This window comes from Ursus americanus, chromosome 15 (genome assembly GCF_024610735.1).
Source record: "Ursus americanus isolate L20-20 chromosome 15, mUrsAme1.1.p, whole genome shotgun sequence".
Lineage (NCBI taxonomy): Eukaryota > Metazoa > Chordata > Mammalia > Carnivora > Ursidae > Ursus > Ursus americanus.
Window position 1 is genome coordinate 17,331,569 of NC_142141.1, and position 21,318 is coordinate 17,352,886.

General features: G+C 41.4%; 1 protein-coding gene across 9 annotated transcripts in view; it reads left to right on the forward strand.

The window, feature by feature from the left end:
* Positions 1–21,318, forward strand: part of EBF1 (EBF transcription factor 1) — a 381,864-nt gene that overhangs the window by 233,257 nt on the left and 127,289 nt on the right. For all 9 annotated transcript variants that reach the window (XM_045792005.2, XM_087867821.1, XM_045792006.2 and 6 more), the window contains exon 7: positions 9,315–9,396. In XM_045792005.2, coding sequence (XP_045647961.1) covers positions 9,315–9,396 — 82 coding nt within the window. The remainder of the gene's footprint in view (positions 1–9,314; positions 9,397–21,318) is intronic.

Consider the following 21,318-nt stretch of genomic DNA (forward strand, 5'->3'; position numbering starts at 1 on the left):
TCATTTTTAGTTCTTAATTTATCCAGCACAGTATGGGGGCAACATCCCCTAGATTCTATGCTGAATGATACTTATTTCAATTTTTACAACAAGAATGTTGTTTATTTTTCTTAAAGTAATCCTATTGATAGAAAATTCAAAAATATAGGAAAATATCGAAAGAAGAGAGAATCTTTGTGTTGTAGTTCAAAGTTACTGCCATTAATATTTATAGTCCATTGAAGTCAGATGTTCATTTTCTGTTTTCTTTATACAGCTGTAGTAGGTAGTGTGGGGAACAGAATGTCACTCTGAAAGGATCCGTACTATCTTGGAGAGTCACACGATTACTTAAGTAACTGGAGTACAAGATGGGAAGACTAGCTGTGACAAGAGCTGTAACAGAGTGGAAGAGGAAGTAGTTAATTCTAGCTGGGGTATTTGGGAAGGTATCATGGGCTCAGGGCAGGTAAGCGGCATGTGGAGGGATACGTAGAATTATGGGAAGCTGAGATGGTATGGAAGCAGGGAAGGCATTTCAGACCCAGGAATGTAGCCTGTGGTGAAGGCAGGAAGGATACTTTATGTTTAGGGCACAGGATGTAACTCAATGGAACCGAAGCAAAGAATGGTGGCTAGTGAGCGGGCCAGTGTGTCTGGACAGGTAGAACCTTGCCATCTATGGGAACTTTGAAAGATTCCCTGATTCATGGGTATTCAGCCTTTCTTGGCAGATACTCAAATACTCTATGGTCCTCAGAGTCAAAAAGTTTTCCTGGAAGTTTGATGTTAAGTGCTTTCCTCCCATTTTATTTTTGTTTTGGAGGAAAGCTTGAACCAAAGTAATTGTGACCTCAGTACAATTGGTATTAAAGGAGAATTGGTGCATGTTAGGTTCTTGAGCTCTTGAGGAATATTTGTTGGTTGACTAAATGAATGATACTGAATGTTCATACTTTATAACATCTTGAAGAAAGAGTTGGGCGTCCAGAAAAATCCCACATGATTCAGTTACTGTGAATTTGAACTTTTTGATCTCTCTCTGACATCTGTCACCTCCACGGGGAACACTAATATTGAAACTTTTTGAGGACTTAGGAGGAAAAGTGAAATTCTAACATGAGATTCTAAATGAATCTGCGTTAAAATTTTAAACACATAGGTGTTAAACAGAGAGGTGTCACAAGCTTTTGTTTTTCAACCTGTGGCTTTCTGTCTGCGAAAAAGATATTCAGAGACAGTGACTTACGGGACTGGTATCTATGTAATGTATAAATAAACCCTTGAAATGATGTTCATTGACTCCTCCCGAAAGACCCGGATTATATTGGTTTTGCTTTAGCCATCGTTCTCCCAATTTGGTTTTGGCTCTATTACCAGATCCACCCACTGACTAGGCCTTCATTATAGTTCAAATACATTTGATATAGGCAAGAGTGGTCATGGGCAAAATTGAAGCACATTAAAATTTATAATTGGGAATATTCTAGTGACAACACCAGACATTTTGATGCTGACTTTATCTCTAATTTTGAATGAATCTGGAAATGATACTAAGAGTATAGTCAGATATAGTCAGTGAATGGTACTGCTGTAACATAATATGTATAAATACAAAGGACTGTAGTTTAATGAATGTGGGCTTGGAAGCCAAACTGCATACATTCAAATCCAAGCGCCACCACTTACTAGATAGGAAATTTTGGGCAAATTACCTAAGTATTTTATCTCAGGATCTTAGTATCATTGAGAAGAGAATAGAGTTAGTACTTCATAGGGTGGTTGTGAATTAATACATGTAAAGCTCTCAGAACAGGGACTCCACGTCATATATTCATGCGTTTGCTATAATAACTACTAAGTCAAGGCATTGAAACTCCTCTTATCTCACTTTTTATGCTTGCCTTTTCGGAGTGTGTTATTATTATTAAAGCAACGTTGCTACTTGCATTTGCCTCTTTTCCAGCCTGGAGGAGGGTTCGTGTTAGTGACCCAGGATTCCAACACCCAATGCCTGTTGCAAATCCTGTCCCTTGGTCTGCGGGAGTTCTGTGCTGGGTGATTCCTTGCTGATCGTGTTCCTTCTAATGAAAACCATTTAAAAGGAATATGTCCTTAGTCTATCCCCAGCCCTGAGAAGGACAAACACCCACTTGAGTGTGTTCTCTGCCTCATTCCTGCTGCGGATCAGTCTATTAGGATGACTCCCAATGTTTGCCAAGGGCCAGTGTTTGTACCTTAATGCATTTTTGGCAAGAAACACTTGGCACTTGGGTAATCTTTGTATAAGAGTATCCCTGAAGATGAACGCCTTCTCTGCAACACATAAGCTTACAGCTCCTTGGATGTGTCATAATTTCTCACTTAATTTCCAGTCGAACCTTGCAGCAGCAGGTTTTAAGCTGTGGCAACCTTCCCTGCGTCGTTTCTAAAGAATTGCAGTTTATTCTTTCCTTATTGGCCGTTGGTCGCTTGTCCCCCTCTTTTCCTTCTCACTATCCTGATGCCTTTTCCTAGTTTTCAGATTTGACTTCTAGCACGAGGAGACCCATTTGCAGTGAATCCTTTTTCTTAAAGCTATTTTTAAATTCTTTCGTCTGCTGCTCTTCTATCCCAACACCTTTTTTTTTTTTTGTAAATTCTTGCCACTAATTAGGTCCTTCCATCAAGGCCAAACTCTGAGGTAATGAATGCTCTACGAGTTCATCCTGTTCATCCCTTCAGACTGAGAACACTTTCCAGAAATGCCCAAGATCTGAGGGATCTTGGCCAGGGGAAAAAGTAAACTCCTTGAAGTCAGTGGCCAGTAATACAGGCAGCCACATGCTCTCCCCCTGGGATCCCCAAGATAGTGCCACAACTTGGTACCATTCCACCTTCCACTGTGGGGAGAGAGAAGAGAATTTGCTTCGTCTGCAAAGAATCCCCTCCGTCATCTTATTTCTCTCTTTCTTTCTCCCTTGACTCTCAAACAGGACTGCAGGGGTTTGAGTCAAGGTAGATCCTCTCCCAACAGTGCATTTTAATATCAGAAGAGGAAAGGAGGTCAGCCCGGTGGTGAGAAACCTTTGCCCTTATACAAGTTTGGCCTCCTCCGCCCGCCCTTGCGGCATCCTTGGGATTTTGGCAGACTTATGGGTATCATATTTTCACATGGATGAACTGTACCCTACAACTTCTTCTGTGTACCAGGAACCCAAAAGTGTTGACATTGAAAATAGAGTTTTTTTCTTTCTAGCTGTGTTGGCTCCCCTGTTTTCAAGAGAGATCTATTTTTCATGGCTGCGGCCATGGGACTCTTGTTTACCTCTCCACGGAGGATGACCATGGGGTAGTGATGGTGTTTCTGAAACAGCCGCTGGCAGCATGAGAGGTCTGGTAGCAACAGCTGCTTTCTGGTTAAATATCTTCAATTTGAGAGAATACTTGTACTCCTGGAAAGTCTTCCCTGGTTATATCTGGGCGGTAGGTTTGGTCACGAAGGCAGGCAGTTCGACGCTGTGTTGTCAAAGCAAAGATGATGGGACAGTCTATGGAAAGGACTTCTCCAAAAGGCCCTTTGATTTGCGAGGCTTTTCCCTCTCTACCCCCCCGTTAGTGTGTGTGGGAGCAGCTTGAACTTCACAGAAAGGACCCCACAGTTGTTTCCACACAGCTGTTTCCTGTGTTGGGGCAGAGTGAGCCTCCGTGTTCTGAATATCTTCGGGAAAGATCATCTGCCACATAACCATCTGTGGGCATAAGTCAGAGGAACTTTTGGGGAGCCTTAAGACTGCAAATGGGGGTTTTATGTCTTGGTTGAGGTGTGCCTTGATGCTTTTCTTTTCCAGCCTAGACATTATGACAGCAGCTGAAAACATCCAAACGTGATTTTGTTCAGAATTTGGGTGGGGGAGGTAAAAACTCAACCTGCTCACCCTAGATCTGTTGCAATGCTTTGCATAATATTTAGTGATGTACAAGCTGTTGCCTACTGGTCGGTTTTACTGTGTGCGCCCTTCAGTTCCGACTAGCTGGAGTCCTCCGTGATTTAAGCTGCTACCCCTCTCCTTTATGTATCTTGGCCTTTGGGTAAAGCTGCTGTAGTCCTTATTGTCTCTCCTTGGTTTCTTCTTTTTTCTTGTTGTTGGTCATTCAATGAAACCTATAGTTCTTGTCAGTTACATAGGTCTTTGCTCCTTTTCTTAATCTTAACATTCCAGGTGAGAAGAATCCTTTTTGTATCTGAAAATCTGAACGTTCTTAGCGCGAGGTAGCGAGCAGTGGCCAGAAATAAATAATGATGAAAATAATGATTCCTTTTTCTATGCTGGGTACTATTTCAACATTTCACAGATATCATTTAATTCTCAATGACCCTCTAAAGTAGGTGCTGTTATTTTCCCCATTTTGCAGATGAGAAATTTGAGGCACAGAGAAGTTAAGTAATTTGTCTAAAGTCACACAATTAATTAAACGGGAAAGTTAGGATAAACACGAATGCCACACCGTGGTGCTGGAGAGAAGTATTGTCATCCCCCTGTTTTAATAAGGCCACTGAGGTTCAGGGAATTGCAGAAATTCACCCAGGCTTATCTTATCTCCAACCCAAACTCTTGTCCAGCATTCTCTATTGCCGTCTTTACTGTAGACTGTTCTTATTCCTATCCCTTGGAAGCCCTGGATTCTGTTAGTTGAACAGATTTACTGAAAACCCACTGGGTTCTGAATCCTGTGTCATGTGCTAGGTGTACAGAGATGATTCTTGTTTGTGGCTATTTTACATCCTCATATAGATGGATTAGGTTCTGTTGGCTAAATCAATGGATTTCCTTTTGGGGGAGCCTAGAGGTACCTTTGGGATCCATTATTGTACTAGTCAAATGGAAGGATACTTAATATACTGACTCTCTATTGGTTGGTAAAATGTGATACAAGTAAACCATTGAATAAACAATTTTGTTCTACAAATGTGGGTGTTTGGTTAAGTTACTGTTCAATGATGGGTTAATGTCCTACATTAGCCTGATTGATGAACCTAGACACAACTTTTAATAGGATGTCACTTTTAGTTTTATGACTGTCACTTTCCTAATTGAGGTAGTAGACCAAAAAATTCAATAGTTCACATGTTGAACCCTTATTGGGTTGGCTTTTGGAAACCTAACATTTTCTTGAAAAAAAAAATCATGCAACTAGGAGTCAGGACATGTGGATTGTAATTCTAGCTATGATAACTATTATAACTGTGTGGCTATTATCATGTCTCCTGAACGCTCAATTTTCTCATGTGCATGGTGAAAAAGTTACACAAAGTGATGGTTCAGGTCACTTATAAAGTCCTGTGATTCATGGAATAAAAACTTATACCCCAAGGAGTTCTTTGACCAATACAGGGTGAGTTTAGTTTTGACTGTAGATAAATATCTTAATTTTGTTGAGTCTTAGTTTTCTTGCCTTTTAAATAGGTTGATAATTCCGGGCATGCCTAATTTATAGGACTTCTGTGAGCGTTCAGTGAGATGCTGGAGATAGAAGTGCTTTGAATCCTAGACCATACCGTATGAACAGAAGATGATATTATTCATATGAAAGCTAACAGAAAGGTGTTGGGTTTCTTGCCCCACCTCTTCCACCCTCCAAAAAGACTGGAGTTTGGTTCTGGTTGGGCTGTTTCCTGGAGTCTCTGGAACTCCTTGGAACTCCACAGGGTCAATAGGGGCTTTGTCCTGCCTCTAGTCCGTTTCCCACGGTTGGGAGAAGGCTGCCACACTCTTTCTCCTGACAACACTTTATCAAACACACCCGCCACACAAAATGTGGTAATTCATGAGACAAAAGTGAGGTTTTGAGTTACAATAACCTCTGCTTTGTTAGAAACCCCCTCGGAATCTGAGATCCTCTCCATTGGCCAGCAGACATGCATGCGTCCCTCGTTTACAAACGCCTTAAAAACAGCCCGATAAATCATCCCCAAAATGTGTGTGCCACGTCTAACTGCGTCTCTCAGTGGGGATATTTTTAACTCCTACTTCTAACTCCTCTCAGTTCCTTTAAGGAAGTGTGATCCGAGAGGGTCAGGCATTTGGCATCTACTTAGGGGAAACTTTGAAAGAATTCCTGAGGCTCCCCCTGGGGTAAGGCTGGCTTTCCCCAAAAGAACGGGCCCTTCAGAGAGTCTTTGCCACATAAGGGCTTGTGTGAGGCCCCAGGCACCCGTTGATGCCTTCTCTTCCCCGCGACAGATGGTCAAGCCTTCAATTTCAGCAAGCAATCCACTGTCGGGAGGGCGGGCAGGAGATTCTGCCAGCATGCCAAGTGACAGGGCAGCTTAGGGTAACAGGGGTCTGGTGTGTGCCCAGCATAGCTTTCGTGCTAACGATGGGCTGGTGACAGGCACCTCGCCCCTGCTCGTCGTTAAGGCAGAAGATCCCCTGCTCCCTTGATTCTGTTTCTCTCTGGCAGAGCTAGCGTCCTGTTTGCTTGTCTTTCAAAATTCATTTTGGCACCAGATGGCTCCCCTCATGGTGGCTAGCAGTTGTCTGACTCGAAGATGCCAGAGGGTGTGCTGACAGCTCCTTCTAACACAACCTGAATCTGGCTGTCGGGTCTGGGCTCAAATGTCTTAAACACACACCCAAGGCAATATTATCAACCCTGGGGAACTGGGGGTGGGGGCCACTGGAGGGAGAATGGCCATGACGTCTCCCTCCACAATATTTACGCTACTGGTATGGAAATCATAATGCCAATCATTATTCTTATTTGTACGGTTACTCTTATTTACGCTTATGAGTGTAAATGCCGTGGTGGTACGACTACCGATGGTACAGTTAGTACTAATATCAGTACTGCACTACTTCTATTATTACTAAAACTACTGTAGCAGAAAGGTTAAGAGCACAGACTCTGGCCAAATTTGAGTTCTAGACTCAGAGTTACTAACCTTTGGGCAAGTTATTTAAGTTCTCTGAACCTCAGTTTCTTTATCCATAAAATAGGCTTAATACCAGAGGTTATTTAGGGGGCTTAAATGGGGAAAAGGTATTTGAAGTTCTTCGCACTGTGCTGAGCTCCAGTTAAGGACGCAATACACGGGAGCCGTTATTACTCCTGCCATTGCCATGCTTACCGGGCATTCTCGCAGCTCATGTTCGCAGTTGCCTTACAAGGTAGGGACTGTCACTATACCAAGTTTATAGATAGCTACTTATCCATAATCACACAAGCAGTACCTGTCCACGTTGGGATATGAACGCCATTGTGGGTATTTCTAAAGGCTGTGGCTTTTCCTCCATACCACACTGATTCTCACTGTCACTTTAGTGGCAATCAGTCCTCTCCTGGGGCTTGGCATGGCTTTTAAAAATGCCCTTCCAACTAGCTGTGCTTGAAAGAAGCAGCCAGTTTTCACATTTCAGGTGTCTTTGGCTTCAACCCCAGTAAGACGGCAGACTCACTATCCTTGAGTTTCACCACCTTAGCTTCTGAAAGCCATGTGTGATCACAGGGCCACCCAGCACCAGCCTTCTGAGAGCTCAGAGGAAAGGACAATGCAGAGGCACTCAGGGTTGTGACCCCTCCCTCTCACCTCTTTCACTTCCCAAGTCTGCCCTACTGAAAGGGGACATGAGTCAGGACCAGCTGATGGCCCCAGGGAAGGACTGTGCTGGATTCCATTTTACGAATTTGGGCTTTAGAATGTTCCATGAGTCATTTATCTGGTAGGGAAGTTGATAAACTTTGGCCTCTGTAGAGAGAACCTGGAAGTAAGGGCAAATGATTATTCAGTGACCTGTTTTTACTGATGGGTGGTTGAACGGTGCATGATGATGAAAGAGTCATTTCAGGAAAATGTTTACACTTTATTTTGTTTTAAGATTTTATTTATTTATTTGAGAGAGAGAGAGCATGAGCAGGGGGAAGGGGCAGAGAGAGAGGGACAAGCAGACTTCCCACTGAGCAGGGAGCCTGAGGCAAGGCTCCATCCCAGGACCCCGAGACCATGACCTGGGCTGGAGGCAGATTCTTAGCTAACTGAGCCACCCAGGTGCCCCAAGATGTTTACATTTTAAAATGTTCTTTGGGTAGACAAAGTTATTGCCACTCTTCAAAGAGTTACTCCCACACCACATTCTCCTCTTGACAGGGACCAGGGAGGAAAGAGATTCTTCTGGGATGTCTCTCAGTTCAGGATTCAGAAACCAGTTAAACTCAGTGCAACTTTGTACTGTGTTCTCGTTTCTGAAGACCGCTGTGTTATTTGCTTAATAGACTTTGTGCTCAGAGCTAAATTCAGACTGAAGCATCGTGGCATGATAGTTCTTCACAGATTATGTGTATTGAGGTGGGAATTTTATACTCCAGTGCAGGCTTGAAGTGGGAGAAAGGTGAAGAAAAGAAAATTCCTATAAGAATTTAACTGCCCAGCATTTTAATGCATTCTGATATTTTTGGAAAATATGTGGACCTGACATCCATAGGCGTAAAAGTAAAAGGAAATGGAGAACTTAGAGTGGTTTTTAAAATGCTTCTTTCCCCTAACATGGGCCAATGGAGAACAAGGAGATTGCCAACACGAATGTCCTCATAGCACGCCTTCGATGCCCGTCGTCTTTCTGAGATGGACTTTAACAACTACAGCATAAGAAATAATTCAGGGGGCGCCTGGGTGGCTCAGTTGGCTAAGTGTCTGTCTCTTCGACTTCTGGTGACCCTAGCAAGCAGAACTCATGGATCTCACTCCAGAACCCATTCAGGGACCAAGGTGGCAGTGAGGTTCTTATTCAATCATAAATAGCTTTTGTCTACAGTAGTCAGTGTAAGAAACACATACAGGAAATATTTGAGAAGTCAAAGGACTTCAGGCAGTATGTGAATCTTGCCTACTTCTTGTGGGTACTACTAATTAAGGTATTTTATTTGGAGATGCTACGATAAAGAGTGTCTACCATCTCCTTATATTCATGCGTTTTGCTGGTTCATCATCTGTGAATTTACGGGGCTTAAATTACATGTTGTTGGGACCAGGAGTAATTCTCAGGCAATTATAACCAATTGGAACCTACCTTAAATTATGGTGAAGACCTTCCCTCTGAGTAAAAATACTTCCTTGGGGGCTTAATTCTTTGGTGACTTCTGTTGGCAGCACTGAGAGTGTTTCCTTTGTAGAGAAAGTCCAGCTCAGATGCAAAACAAAGGCTAAAACTTAAAATAAAATACTGTCTCTAACACCTTCCTAAGTATTTCAGAAAATACCGGAGAATAGAATGCACAGCTCAGACACGACTTACTGCTTTTTTTTCCCTTCTGTGTCAGGACTGAAATGCTAACCATGATCATTTGTTTCTTCACAGGTTCTTCTTGAAATTTTTCCTCAAATGTAACCAAAATTGCTTAAAGAATGCAGGAAACCCACGTGACATGCGGAGATTCCAGGTGGGTTTGCCTTGTCTTTCTTAAATCTCAATAATGGTGTGAATATCAGGAGAGGGTAAAAAAAGTCTTAGGCAGAAGATACAGAGTCTAGTTATTTCCCCAGAGGTGAGGAGCAGGTGAGGCTCCTGGTCCCCCAGGTCCCTGCACTCTAGGAGTTGTTTTTATCAGGGAAGAGTCGGGACTGAACCACCTGCGGTCACTGGTTGAGGCAGTGATGTCCTTTGAGCCTAGTTTAGCTTCCTGAATAGACTCACAGGCTTAACCCGCTGCAGGTTAAGTAAAGTACATAGAAATGATGGATGCTTTCTCAAGTTTTACAAGTAGAAAACTCTTACATAAGAGCTTTGTTCTGTTTTAGGATTATGTCCTCTTCTTCCTTCCTTTCTCTCTGTTCTCCTCTTCCAATTTTGGAAATTGTCAGTAGTAACTGTTCATTAAAAATGGACCCCTGATGCAGCAGGGCACATCTAGAAAGTGCTGTGGGTGACACTCTGTTCTGTGTCAGCAATGTCCTTGTACAGCATGTGTGAAAGTCCTCAAGCAACAGTCAGATCGGCCACCGTTCAAAGCATGAGGGGTGTGTTTGCCTTGTATAATTACGCATTCACTGATGGAAGCAGATGTGAAAGCAAAGTGTTAATTTCGAAGACACAAAATGGTAGTCAGGTTTTAGGCAAGGTCGCTAAGTTCTAGATACTGGTGCTTCCTCAAACTTGAAAGTGTCAAGAACTCCCTGGGGATCTTGTTAAACTGCTAATTGAGGTCTCAGGCGGGCCTGAAACTCTACATTTTTAACAAGCTCCCAAGCGATGCCAATGCCACGGACCACACTTTGAAGAGCCAGGTTCTAGACTTGTGTTGCTTTCCATCTCATTTTATGGCTAACTCATTTGCATGGTCAATGTTAGTTTTCCTACCAGAACATATATTCACCCATATGGTCTTTCAGTGAAAGTGGCGTGATGTTTAAACTATACTCTTAGGTATGGTTAGTCAGCTTTAAGCGTAGATTGAAATGTAGGCTCTCTGAGAGGATCTTGAAAAATTTTAGTTGCACATTCTCTGATGGGGGAAAGGGATGGGATGATTCTGAACACTGATTTTTAGAAGTCAAGGTCTCTTTGTCTCCGAGATGATATTTTTTTGAGAGATGAGACTTACTGATCTTATGAAAGAACAAATTTAGTAGAAAGAAGACATTCTCTCCCAAGATCCTGAAGTATGTTTTGTAAAATCATGTTGGCCTCGCCACCTTTTGTCCTGACAAAGATGAGTAAAGAGAATCCCTGGATTCCTAGTTTCCTGGAAAATGCTTCTCCTGTCTGGCTGCTGACCCCAAGTTGGAAGACTTGGGTACTGTCCTTCCCACTCAGGATTTTTTTGTGTGTGTTGAGATGGAGTTGGCTTTGCTGGTAAATAACACATGTGATGCCACTAAGTGTGTGTTGCTCGGTGTCCTGCAACATGAGGTTGGGTTTCATTATAAACTGTTGTGCAGCTTGCTCTGGCCTTAAGATGAGCCATATATCTCCCTTGTCCAAGCTGGGTTAGGAACAAGGCATATCCAGGCACGAACCAATTCATGTCTAATAAACGTGTCTAATAGACGTGTGTCATGCCTTTTGAATATCAGGGTCAACTTTGCTCCCCTTCTCGGGGCAGCAGAGTTAGAGATGGACTTTGGTGACATTGGGAACCTAAGAGTTATTTGTATAAGACTTCTGGGACCTTTTTTTTCCCTCAAAGGACCTGCTAGTGAAATGTCTGAAAGCCTTAAATTATAGAAATGTAGCTCTTTTTAAAAAAATTTTTTTTATTGTATTATGTTAGTCACCATACAGTACATCCCCAGCTTCCGATGTAAAGTTCGATGATTCATTAGTTGCGTATAACACCCAGTGCACCATGCAACACGTGCCCTCTTCACTACCCATCACCAGTCCATCCCATTCCCCCACCCCCTCCCCTCTGAAGCTGTAGCTCTTATAGGAGATGAAAAACCAACTCAGTCTGTTATTTTTGGTAGTATCTAGAAAGCTTTATTTTTGCAGATAAAGTAGTTATTATTTGTTTAATAGAAGGGCTACTGAGACAAGGGGGCATGAATTGAATTTCTGGAAAGCCTCAGTTTCCTCAGCTCTAAAATGGAGTAAAAATTATGATTCTGTTTATTTCGCAACACACAAATGACACATTTTGTATGTGTAACTAATTTGCAAATAATAAAATATAAATGTTAGCTTCTGGAGAAAGTACTTGTGATACACTAAAACTGGGTCATTATTTCAGTACAGGGTTTCTCAACCTAGGCACAAGTGACATTTTAGACTAGATAATCTTTTGTTTTGTGTGGGAGAGTGGATTTGTCCTACGCACGGTAGGACGTTTAACAGTTCGTCCCTGACCCGTACCCAGAGAGGCCAGTAGAGAAACTTCCCCAGCTCCTAGCCTAGTTATGACAACCCAAATATCTCCAGACATTTGTTATGTTCCCTGGTCGGGGTGGGGATGCAAAATTGCTCTTCCTTGAGAGTCATTGGTCCAGTCTTATACCTAATGACTTCTGACAGACTCTTCCTGGTGACAGTGCCATAATCCCAGAAGGCTCTTTTTTTATTGGGCATGAGAACTGCCTGCCCCAAGGTCCATACTGTCCTTCAAATACATGTTTTCTTCCCTGTGAGTCTCTAGCCATCCTACAGTAGGTAGACTTCTCTAAATAGGGGCAGCAACCTTGGCCACTACAGAATTAATTTTTGAATTGAAGAAGAGCTCTTTCCATAAGCAAGGACAAATTCCTTACTGGATCTCAGATTTAACCTGCTTTGTCCCCATCACCCCTTCATCACTTCCTGGGAGAGGATAAAGGGAGCCTATGGCAGAACACACACTGACTCGTTTGTTTTGTATCTAAGTATGTCTATACATTTAATTAGTTATCATTTTTCCACATCAGCACATGGTCTTATGCATGTAGGCATGTGGATGTTTATGCAACTGCCTCAACAGAGTTAAAGTAACACCTCATATACCCCTACCAAACTGTTCTATTTTTTCCCCAGTCTTGTTTTTTTTCATGACTATTATGTCCTCCTATGTTTCTCTGTGTCATTTCATGCTGGTAGCCATCCTACCCTTCTTGAACCCATCTTTTCCTTGGGTTCCGCAACAACATTCGCTCATTCTCAGCCTTCTTGAAGGGATGCTATTTGTTTCCTTTCCTGTATATATTGCCATTCCCTAAGTTTTCTTTTGAGATTCAGATCTTTTCTCACTTTGTAGGGCTCTCTTGAGTATCTTCTCCATTCTCAGCATCTTAGCCACTGTTTGGGCGCTCAGAACTCTTCAGTCAGGTTCCATGAGACCTGACATCCAGATCCAGACCTAGCTGCCAGCTGCCTGTTGGAAACTTCCAGGAACTTCAACTCAGTGAACCCCAACATCCATTGTCATCTTTCTTTCCTTTTCTTTTTTCGTGTGTCCACCAAAAGCTGGCTTCTCTCCCTGTGTTCCCTATCCTGGTTTACTTGTAATTACGTTAAGTGCTGGGGAGATGACAGCTTATATATATATATATATATATATATATATATATATATATATATTTTTTTTTTTTTTTTAAGATTTTATTTATATATTCAACAGAGATAGAGACAGCCAGCGAGAGAGGGGACACAAGCAGGGGGAGTGGGAGAGGAAGAAGCAGGCTCATAGCGGAAGAGCCTGATGTGGGGCTCAATCCCATAACGCCGGGATCACGCCCTGAGCCAAAGGCAGACGCTTAACCGCTGTGCCACCCAGGCGCCCCGACAGCTTATATTTGTGTCTACATTCAGTGTGTTCCATATATGTGTGTATAAATACACGTGCCCACATGTGTATCTTGACATACATCTATGGACATTGGCCATGATGATGATAATGATAAAGCTAACATTTATTTAGGTACTTATGTAAGAGGTATCATGCTAAGTATTTTACATGAGTTATCATTTTATCTTCACAATGTCCCTGTTAGGAATGTACACATATTATATTTGTAAAATGTAATTTTACACATGAGGAACTGAGGCTTAGAGGAGTTAAGCAGTTTGCTTGAAGTCACACATCTATGAGGCAGTGAAGAGGTGGCGATTCAACCCAACGGTCTGACTCAGATGTGATCTAATGTGGAACAGTAAAGAAGTTGTCCGGAACCTGTAGGGAGACACTTACTGTGAGGAAAATAAGGCGGTCTCTCAACATCTGAGAGCCAGAGTGTCTATCCATGACTATGTGCCGGAACCTCAGGAAAGCCAAGGAGAGGTGTTTGCTCTGTAACAAGCCTAAAGCTACTGCCTGCGTGAAGAACATCGGAATGCCACCAAAGTTCATCAGGCAGAGTGGAGTTGCGTGGAGAAGAAGAACATGAGCATTGTTTCTGACCAGAGCTACAGTGTTCGCAATTTTTACTTGTATAATCCTTAGAAAAGGAAGCTATCACGCAGAAGATGGCTTTAGCTTTACTTAACCTACGGAGGTTTGGGCCCCTTCTCCAGAGCAAGAAAGACCCATCACCTAGATGGAGCATGAGTAAAGTGACCCCTGACATCTCAGAGAACTCTGTGAAGAAACCACACTAAAGTTCTCAAATCTTAGGACTCGCCCAAGAGGGGGAAGATTAGTCTTCCCTGCAGCTACCCAGCTGACAGAGATGTGTCATAGAAACATTGCTTGAAGGTTACCTGCGAAGAAGACATATAATTTCCATCATTCCTCTCATAGTACACCAGTAGGAAGTAGGTTTTATGTTGCTACTGCCTTTGAGGAGAAATGAGAGTGTCTTTTTGGCATGAGAAAACTCTGGTCTACCCTTGACATCTCAATGTGGCTTTTCTCACTTATATTGAAAACCTAAGACCTAGAGACATCTGATCGAAAACGTGCTCTCCTGACTATTAAGTGGGCTCTCTGCAACAATCGTGGCTGCTGCTTTTCTCTCACCTCATTTTGTATGCTCACCAGGCCAGCTGATCTTCATACAGCCACGCCAGAGCGTGTCTCCTCTGAACAGCAATCAGGGGCCTGTGTAGGTGACTGAGGAGGACATAAGAAAGGTTGTTGATCTCTTGACACGTAAAGACATTCTGTCAAGCAAACTCAGCCTCACAGCGGCTGAGCTTCTGGTGTGTAAACAGAGACTACTTAATTACACAGGTCATGTCAATTAGTGTGACCTTAGCGTTTTCAAGAAATTAATCACTTTCCGCAGAGCTCGGATGTGTTCATACTTTAAGGCATTATGAAATAAGCCTTGTAGAAAATCTGGTACAATCTTTTTTTTCTCCCTCTTCTTAATTTACAATGGATGTTTTCTTTTGAAATCCCCAGGCTGTGGCTAGGGTAACAAACTTGCTTAAATACAACAGGGGATACAGGCTTCATTCAGTTCGGGTGGGTTTGAGGAAGTGGGGAGGAAAGAAGTAGGTGGGGGTAAGCTAGGATGGAAGCAGCTCATGACAGGGAGAAATTCACTGTGACTAAATGAGCCTGTTTCTTCATCTTGACACTAAAAAGATGCTAATGTCAAAGGACTGTGTTAAAACCATGTCATGGGTCTGGTTTTTAACTGACAGGAGCTAGACAATTCCAGGTTAAGATTTAAATCCTTATCAAGAGCTTCCCTTGTTGGGGCTGGCAGAATGAGGATGGTGAGGGGAAGAACAAGAATTGGGTACAAACTGTCATCACAGAAGATGCCATAGTTCGTAGAGACTGTGAAGCAAGGTATAAATGTCCAAATTCATCTTATCTCTTCAACAAAATTTTTCCATAGGCTACAAATTTATATTCACATATAAATGTTAGATGTACGACTATAGATGAATATAAATTTAAGATATATTCCTTCCTTCATGCATACATGCATTCAGTAGTATTTATTGATATGGCAAGTGGTGAATATATCGTGATGAACAAGAAAGACAGGGTGTTTGTCCTAATGAAGCTCATATTCTAGTTGGGGTCTATTTGTTAGGATAATACTAGCTGCTGTAATAAATAGAACAAAGAGTATAATGGCTCACACAAAGCAGGTCATTTCTTGTTCACATAACAGTACCAGGCAGGTGTTCTTGGTTGGTGAACAGGTCTTGTACATAAAGTGATTTGGGGACCAGGGCTCCTTTCGTTTTGTGTCTCTCCTACCCCCTAGAACCTTGTTGTCTCTGTCCGTCCAACTGAAGAGTAAAGAGTACATGGAGGGGGCTCACAGACTTCTTAAAGACTTCTTAGAAATGACCCTTGTCAAATCTGCCCATGTTCTATGGGCTAGAATTCTGTGACATGGCCATATATAACCACGGAGCGACCTGCAAATGTCTACTTGTAAAGCCCGAGAGGAGAGGAAATGGATGTGTGGGTAGTAGGTACCATCAGTGGCTACAATGTGTACACATTAGTAATTACAAATCATCAAAATTTTTCATTATTGCTATAAAGAATATAAATAATATGAGAGAGAATACATGTGGGGTGGGGGAATAGGGACCTGATTTAAAGTGGGTGACCAGGGAAAACTTCTGAGGAGGTGATATTTAAGCTCAGAGCCAAAGGATAAGAATAAACTGTCCTGAGAAGAGCCAGAAGAATTTTCTGAGCGGAGCTTATCTCATGTGTATTGGAGGAGACAAACAATCCTCTTTCACTTATTAGTCATTTGGAGTGGGTGATAGGAAATAAGAGGAGAAACCACCAGGATATCATCCCAATTTCCCACCAAAGGTGTGTTCTTTCAAAAATGATGGCGTAGGAAAGGAGAGTAAAAGGCAACTCTCTGCTCTTGCTTTTGGTGAATTCTATAAATTTTGGAGAATCCTTATTATTTATTCAAAAGCCTACAGAGGCTCTGAATCAATGTATTATAGGGCACAATTAGAGAATTCTTAAAATACACGCCCTAGCTCGGCAGTTCCAGTCCGCTTTTAAAAACACTTAAATAAAGAAAGAAATATTTGTATCCTTTTTATTTCTCTCCCACTCTCCCCCACGCCTTGTTTTATGTTGTTTTGACAAACAGTGCATCTTGCAATTAAATTCTTTACCAACAGAATGCTAGGGGCCCAAGCTGCAATCACTCTCTTCATACAGAATAATTTCAAGATGCACCACGCTGATTAATTATACTGAAAGCAGCTCTAATGATAGTTTCAGAATACAGGATTAATTCACATAACATGGTAAATACAAATGGTGGATTTTCAACCTGATATATTAAACCATTACGGCTTATTGGGCAAATATGTATCTTGGCATGAGCCTTATGCTGGGCCTTGGCAGAAAATATGCATCACTGAGAAGGAATCCTTATGAACGCGATTTGATGAGTGGTGGCTCTGCACTTAGGGGAAATAAATTTCTACATTAAGTACAGTTGCTATTGAAGAAATGTAAAATACATGAAAGGATACATGTTTAAAAGTGTTTGGTTTAGATCGGTGTTGCCAATGGATATTGCTTCTGAGAAAGCCCGTACGCAGTGAGACTGACCAACGAAAGATATTTTTACGTTCTATCACTTTTTAAGTTGTAACTTCCAGAGCTCTTACTATGTGTGAGACACGTACAAAGTGTTTTGCGTGGATAATCTTATTTTTCCACTGCCCTTTCCCTTGTTTACGTTCCTCCAAACACGCACGTTGGCCTTCCTTCCTTTCTTCCATTTTTCTTCCTCGGATACACCAAACTCACTTCTGCCTCGGGATCTTTGCCCTGGGTATTCCATTCTCCTAGGAAATTCTGCCACTTCAACGAATAGCTGGTGACTTCTTTTACTTAGATTTCAGGTAAAAACATCACCTCCTCAGAGACGCCTTCCTTAATCACCCAATCAAAAATAGCTCCCACCTAGGGATCATTCCCTCTCCATTTTATTTTCTTCTTGGATCTTTTCACATTCAGAAATTTGCTTTCATTGCTTACTGACTGTCTGAAAACCCTTTTCTGCCTCTGATAAGCACTCAGTTCTTGGGCAAACAATTTATCTGTCTTGTTCATTGCTGCTTCCCCATAGAATAATGCCTGGGATATAGCAGGCTCACAACTTTTTCCTATGATTAAGTAACTTATTTAAGGTTACATACTGATCAGTAATGGGGCTGGAGTTCAAACTCAGGACTCTCTGACCCTAGAATCTGAGCTGTTGGCTAATATGGTCTTTTCTTGCTCCCAATTTTCACATCCGTGTGTCATGGCCTCATTGGTTGAGAGCAGACATGGCACTTCTGTATGTTTCGGCTCACTGCTACTGAAAATAGCCAGTGGGGACACAGAAGTGGAGAGCACCTGTTAAATGCCAACGACACCATCAAGAGTCACCAAAGGTATCCGGATCCACAGAGGGAGTACCAAGGTTCAGGTCACGGATGAGCTTTTATGTTGAACATGTGTCACAGTGCAGGGGACAGAAGCTGAGTTTAGTTTCCAAAGGTCCCAATTGGTTTAGCCTAAGTATCTGAGGATTTAGAAGTGTCTGCTTTTGTCTTCCTGTTAAGCGAAGAGATATTTTTGCCTTGAGCCTAAAGAGTAGATTTAATTCAGTTGCTCACTCCCTTTCTCCCGCAGTTCCGCTCTGTTACATCCTGTAGGTTCACGCGTCCTCCATAATTTTTAATGAGTTATTTGGGATCTTTCAACCAGATAGAAACTAGCAATCAGGCAGGTTTCAGAGACTATCTCATTCCATATCAGTCAAGGATATTTTAAAGGACAAAGTTAATGAAGACCTAACTCCTAACTGCTGCAGACCATTTTTATGTATATAATACTTAAAGTGTAGTCAGTCACATAGACCCCAGATATGTGTCCTGGAAGATACCAGCAGAGTCAGGAAAGAAAGGGCTTCAGCCAGGAGTTTTGTTGAGAGGCCAGAGGCCGCTGTGGTGAGAACTGGACCTGGAGTCTGAAAGTTTCCCTTCGGGCTTACCTCTGCTCTTCATTTGTCCTATGACCTTGAGGATGCTTTTAAACCCTGTGGGCCTCAGTTTTCCAAGCCTCAAGAGGAGGTGTTGGAGAAATTTGCAGTGTCGTAACTACTGAGGACTTCTTTTATCATTTTCTCTTATGAATCCCATGTGATGACCCATTTTTTGATCCTGATGGCTTTTATTAAGAAACACAGTCCATTTTAAAATTATTTGAAAACATGTGAATCCATCAATTCAGAGCTTCTCACATGCATGAGATAACAGTGTTTCCATGCAGATGATCCCATCCTAAACTGACAAAGGAAAATGACTGTTTTAGTATGCGGTCTTCCTATGGGTGAATTTAGGGTTCCCGCTCTGCTGTGTTGTTCCTATTAGTACATCTGAAAACTCTTAGTTGGAAGCTACTAGATTGACTGATTTCTTGGGTCTTTCGACTGTAAGGTTTAAGGAGTCTGTAAAGAATGGCTCAGCAGACAGGTAGGGTGGAGAATGTGGGCTGTGTAGGGTTGAGGGTAGAAATTGGATGACATAAAGACTATTTTGTAGAGCAATTTTAGGTTTACAGAAAAACGAGGGGAAGTATAGCAAGTTCCCATAGACTCCCTCAATCCCCTGCCTTACTTCCCCTATTATTAATATTTTGCATGAGTCTGATGCATTTATTAGAATTGATGTGCCATATTGATACATTATTGATAACATAGTATAAAGCTTATGGTTTATACTGGGATTCATTTGTATGTTTTGTATTCTATGGGTTTGAACAAATGCATGATGTTATGTATCCACCTTTACAGTGTCAGATAGAATGGTTTCACTGCCCTGTGCTCCACCTATCTCCATCCATCCCTTCTCTCTGGCAAACTCCTGGCAACCACTAATCTTTTTACTATCTCCATAGTTTTACCTTTTCCAGAATGTCATACAGTTGAAATCATACAGTATATAGCCTTTCCAGATTGGCTTCTTTCATTAGCACTCTGCATTTAAAATTCCATGTCTTTTCATGACTTGATAGCTCATTTCTTTTTATTGCTGTATAATATTCCTTTCCATGGATTACCAGTTTGTATATCCATTCACCTATTGAAGGGCATCTTGATTGATGATGCCTTTTATGTAGTTGAATTTTTTATTGATATAATTGTAGATTCACATGTGGTTGTATGAAATAATAGAGTGATCCCGTGTACCCTTTACCCAGTACCCCAATAGTAATGTATTGCAAAACTATACAGTACATAGTACTATACAGTAAGCATGCAGGATTTGAATATTAATTAAGACATCACCTCATTCAAATTCCTCTAGTTATACTTATAGTCATTTACATATGGGTATGTTTTTAATTTTGTAAAATTTTATCATGGTAAGTCTGTGTATCTGTCACCACAGTGAAGCTATTGGGCGTTGCCATCACCACAAGGATCCTTCCTATTATTTTTTTGTAATAGCCACATCCACCTTCCCTCTGTCCCGAACCCTTGGCAAGTGCTAATCCATTCTCCATTTCTAAAAATTTTTCAATTTCAGGAATGTTAAGGAAATGGAGTTATGCAGTGCATTACTTTTCCATGACTTCCATAACCAAATATCACTGACTGAATGGCTTAAAAATGGAAATTTATTTTCTGACAGTTTTGGAGGCTGGAAGTCCAAGATCAAGGTGTCAGTGGGGTTGGTTTCCTCTGAGACCTCTCTGTGTGGCTTGTAGATAGCCACCTTCTTGCTGTGTCCTCACATGGTCTTTCCTCTTTGCACGTATACCCTGCTGTCTCTCTGTGGGGCCGAATTTCCTCTTCTTAGGGCACCAATCAGATTGGATTAGGGCCCACTCTAAGAGCCTTATTTTAACTTAATCACATCTTTAAAGGGCCTGTCTCCAAATACAGTCCCATCCTGAGGTACTGGTGGTTAAGTATTCAGCATGTAATTTTGGAGGAGAGTGGGGGGGGGAGGGGAATAAGCCTATACCATGCAATACGTAATCTTTTGGTATCGGCTTTTTTTACTCAGCAAAATTCTCTTGAAATTCACCCAGGTGTATCAGTAGTTTGTTTCTTTTTATTGCTGACTATTATGCCATGGAATGTTGCTTACTGCCTTTTTATTTCTTGTACTTTAAGCCAGTGCATTTAATGCCTTATGTTAGGGTTCCTGAATTGATGCAGACATAGAATAAGTTAAACCCAGAGGTGAGAAGCTCATGTAACACTGAGTTTCCTTACACTGAGTTACCATATATTAGCTTTGAAAACCAAATTTATAATTTTATATTCATTCAAAATTAATTTGTTAAAGCGGTTATTTTTTGGAGGGAGGTACTTACCACTAAATATTCTAAATTTAAATATTGAAAATATTTTTATGGTCTAATCTCCCTCTTGATTCCATATTTGTTGTAGAAATGTTTAAAAACACAAATTTCAACTCTTTTGGTTGCTTTTGTCATAACCCCTTCTTCAACATGAGCTGCTACTTTTGTTAATGTGATCTTCCACCCACGACTGAATTTAGCGGCTTTTGTCTTTTTGAAAATCTGCTCATGAGACAGAGATTATGGGTCATGAATCTTAGATAATTTAGTTTAGTTGGGACATACAAGATTTCCTTCCTGATATGAAAAAAGAGGGACAGCCTGAAGAATGATAGCAGGAAATAGTAACCAATAATAAAACTCCCAGAGAATCCTTCATTCATATGAAATACTGGGAAAACTAGACTAAATTGATAAAATGTCTAATTTATAGATTTTTTTCAAAGCAGTAAGATTTTGTTTAGTTTCAAGCCTAGAATGTTAAAGGCTAAGATGCCAATGGGTTCTAGAAAGGAAAATTATATAAACCAGTGAAATTTGCAATTTACATGAAGCCTAAATTACATAATTACATATTGTGAGCACAAAGTTCTTTAAAATTGTGCAATTTCATTGTTAGACTAATAAAGCAGTGAACAT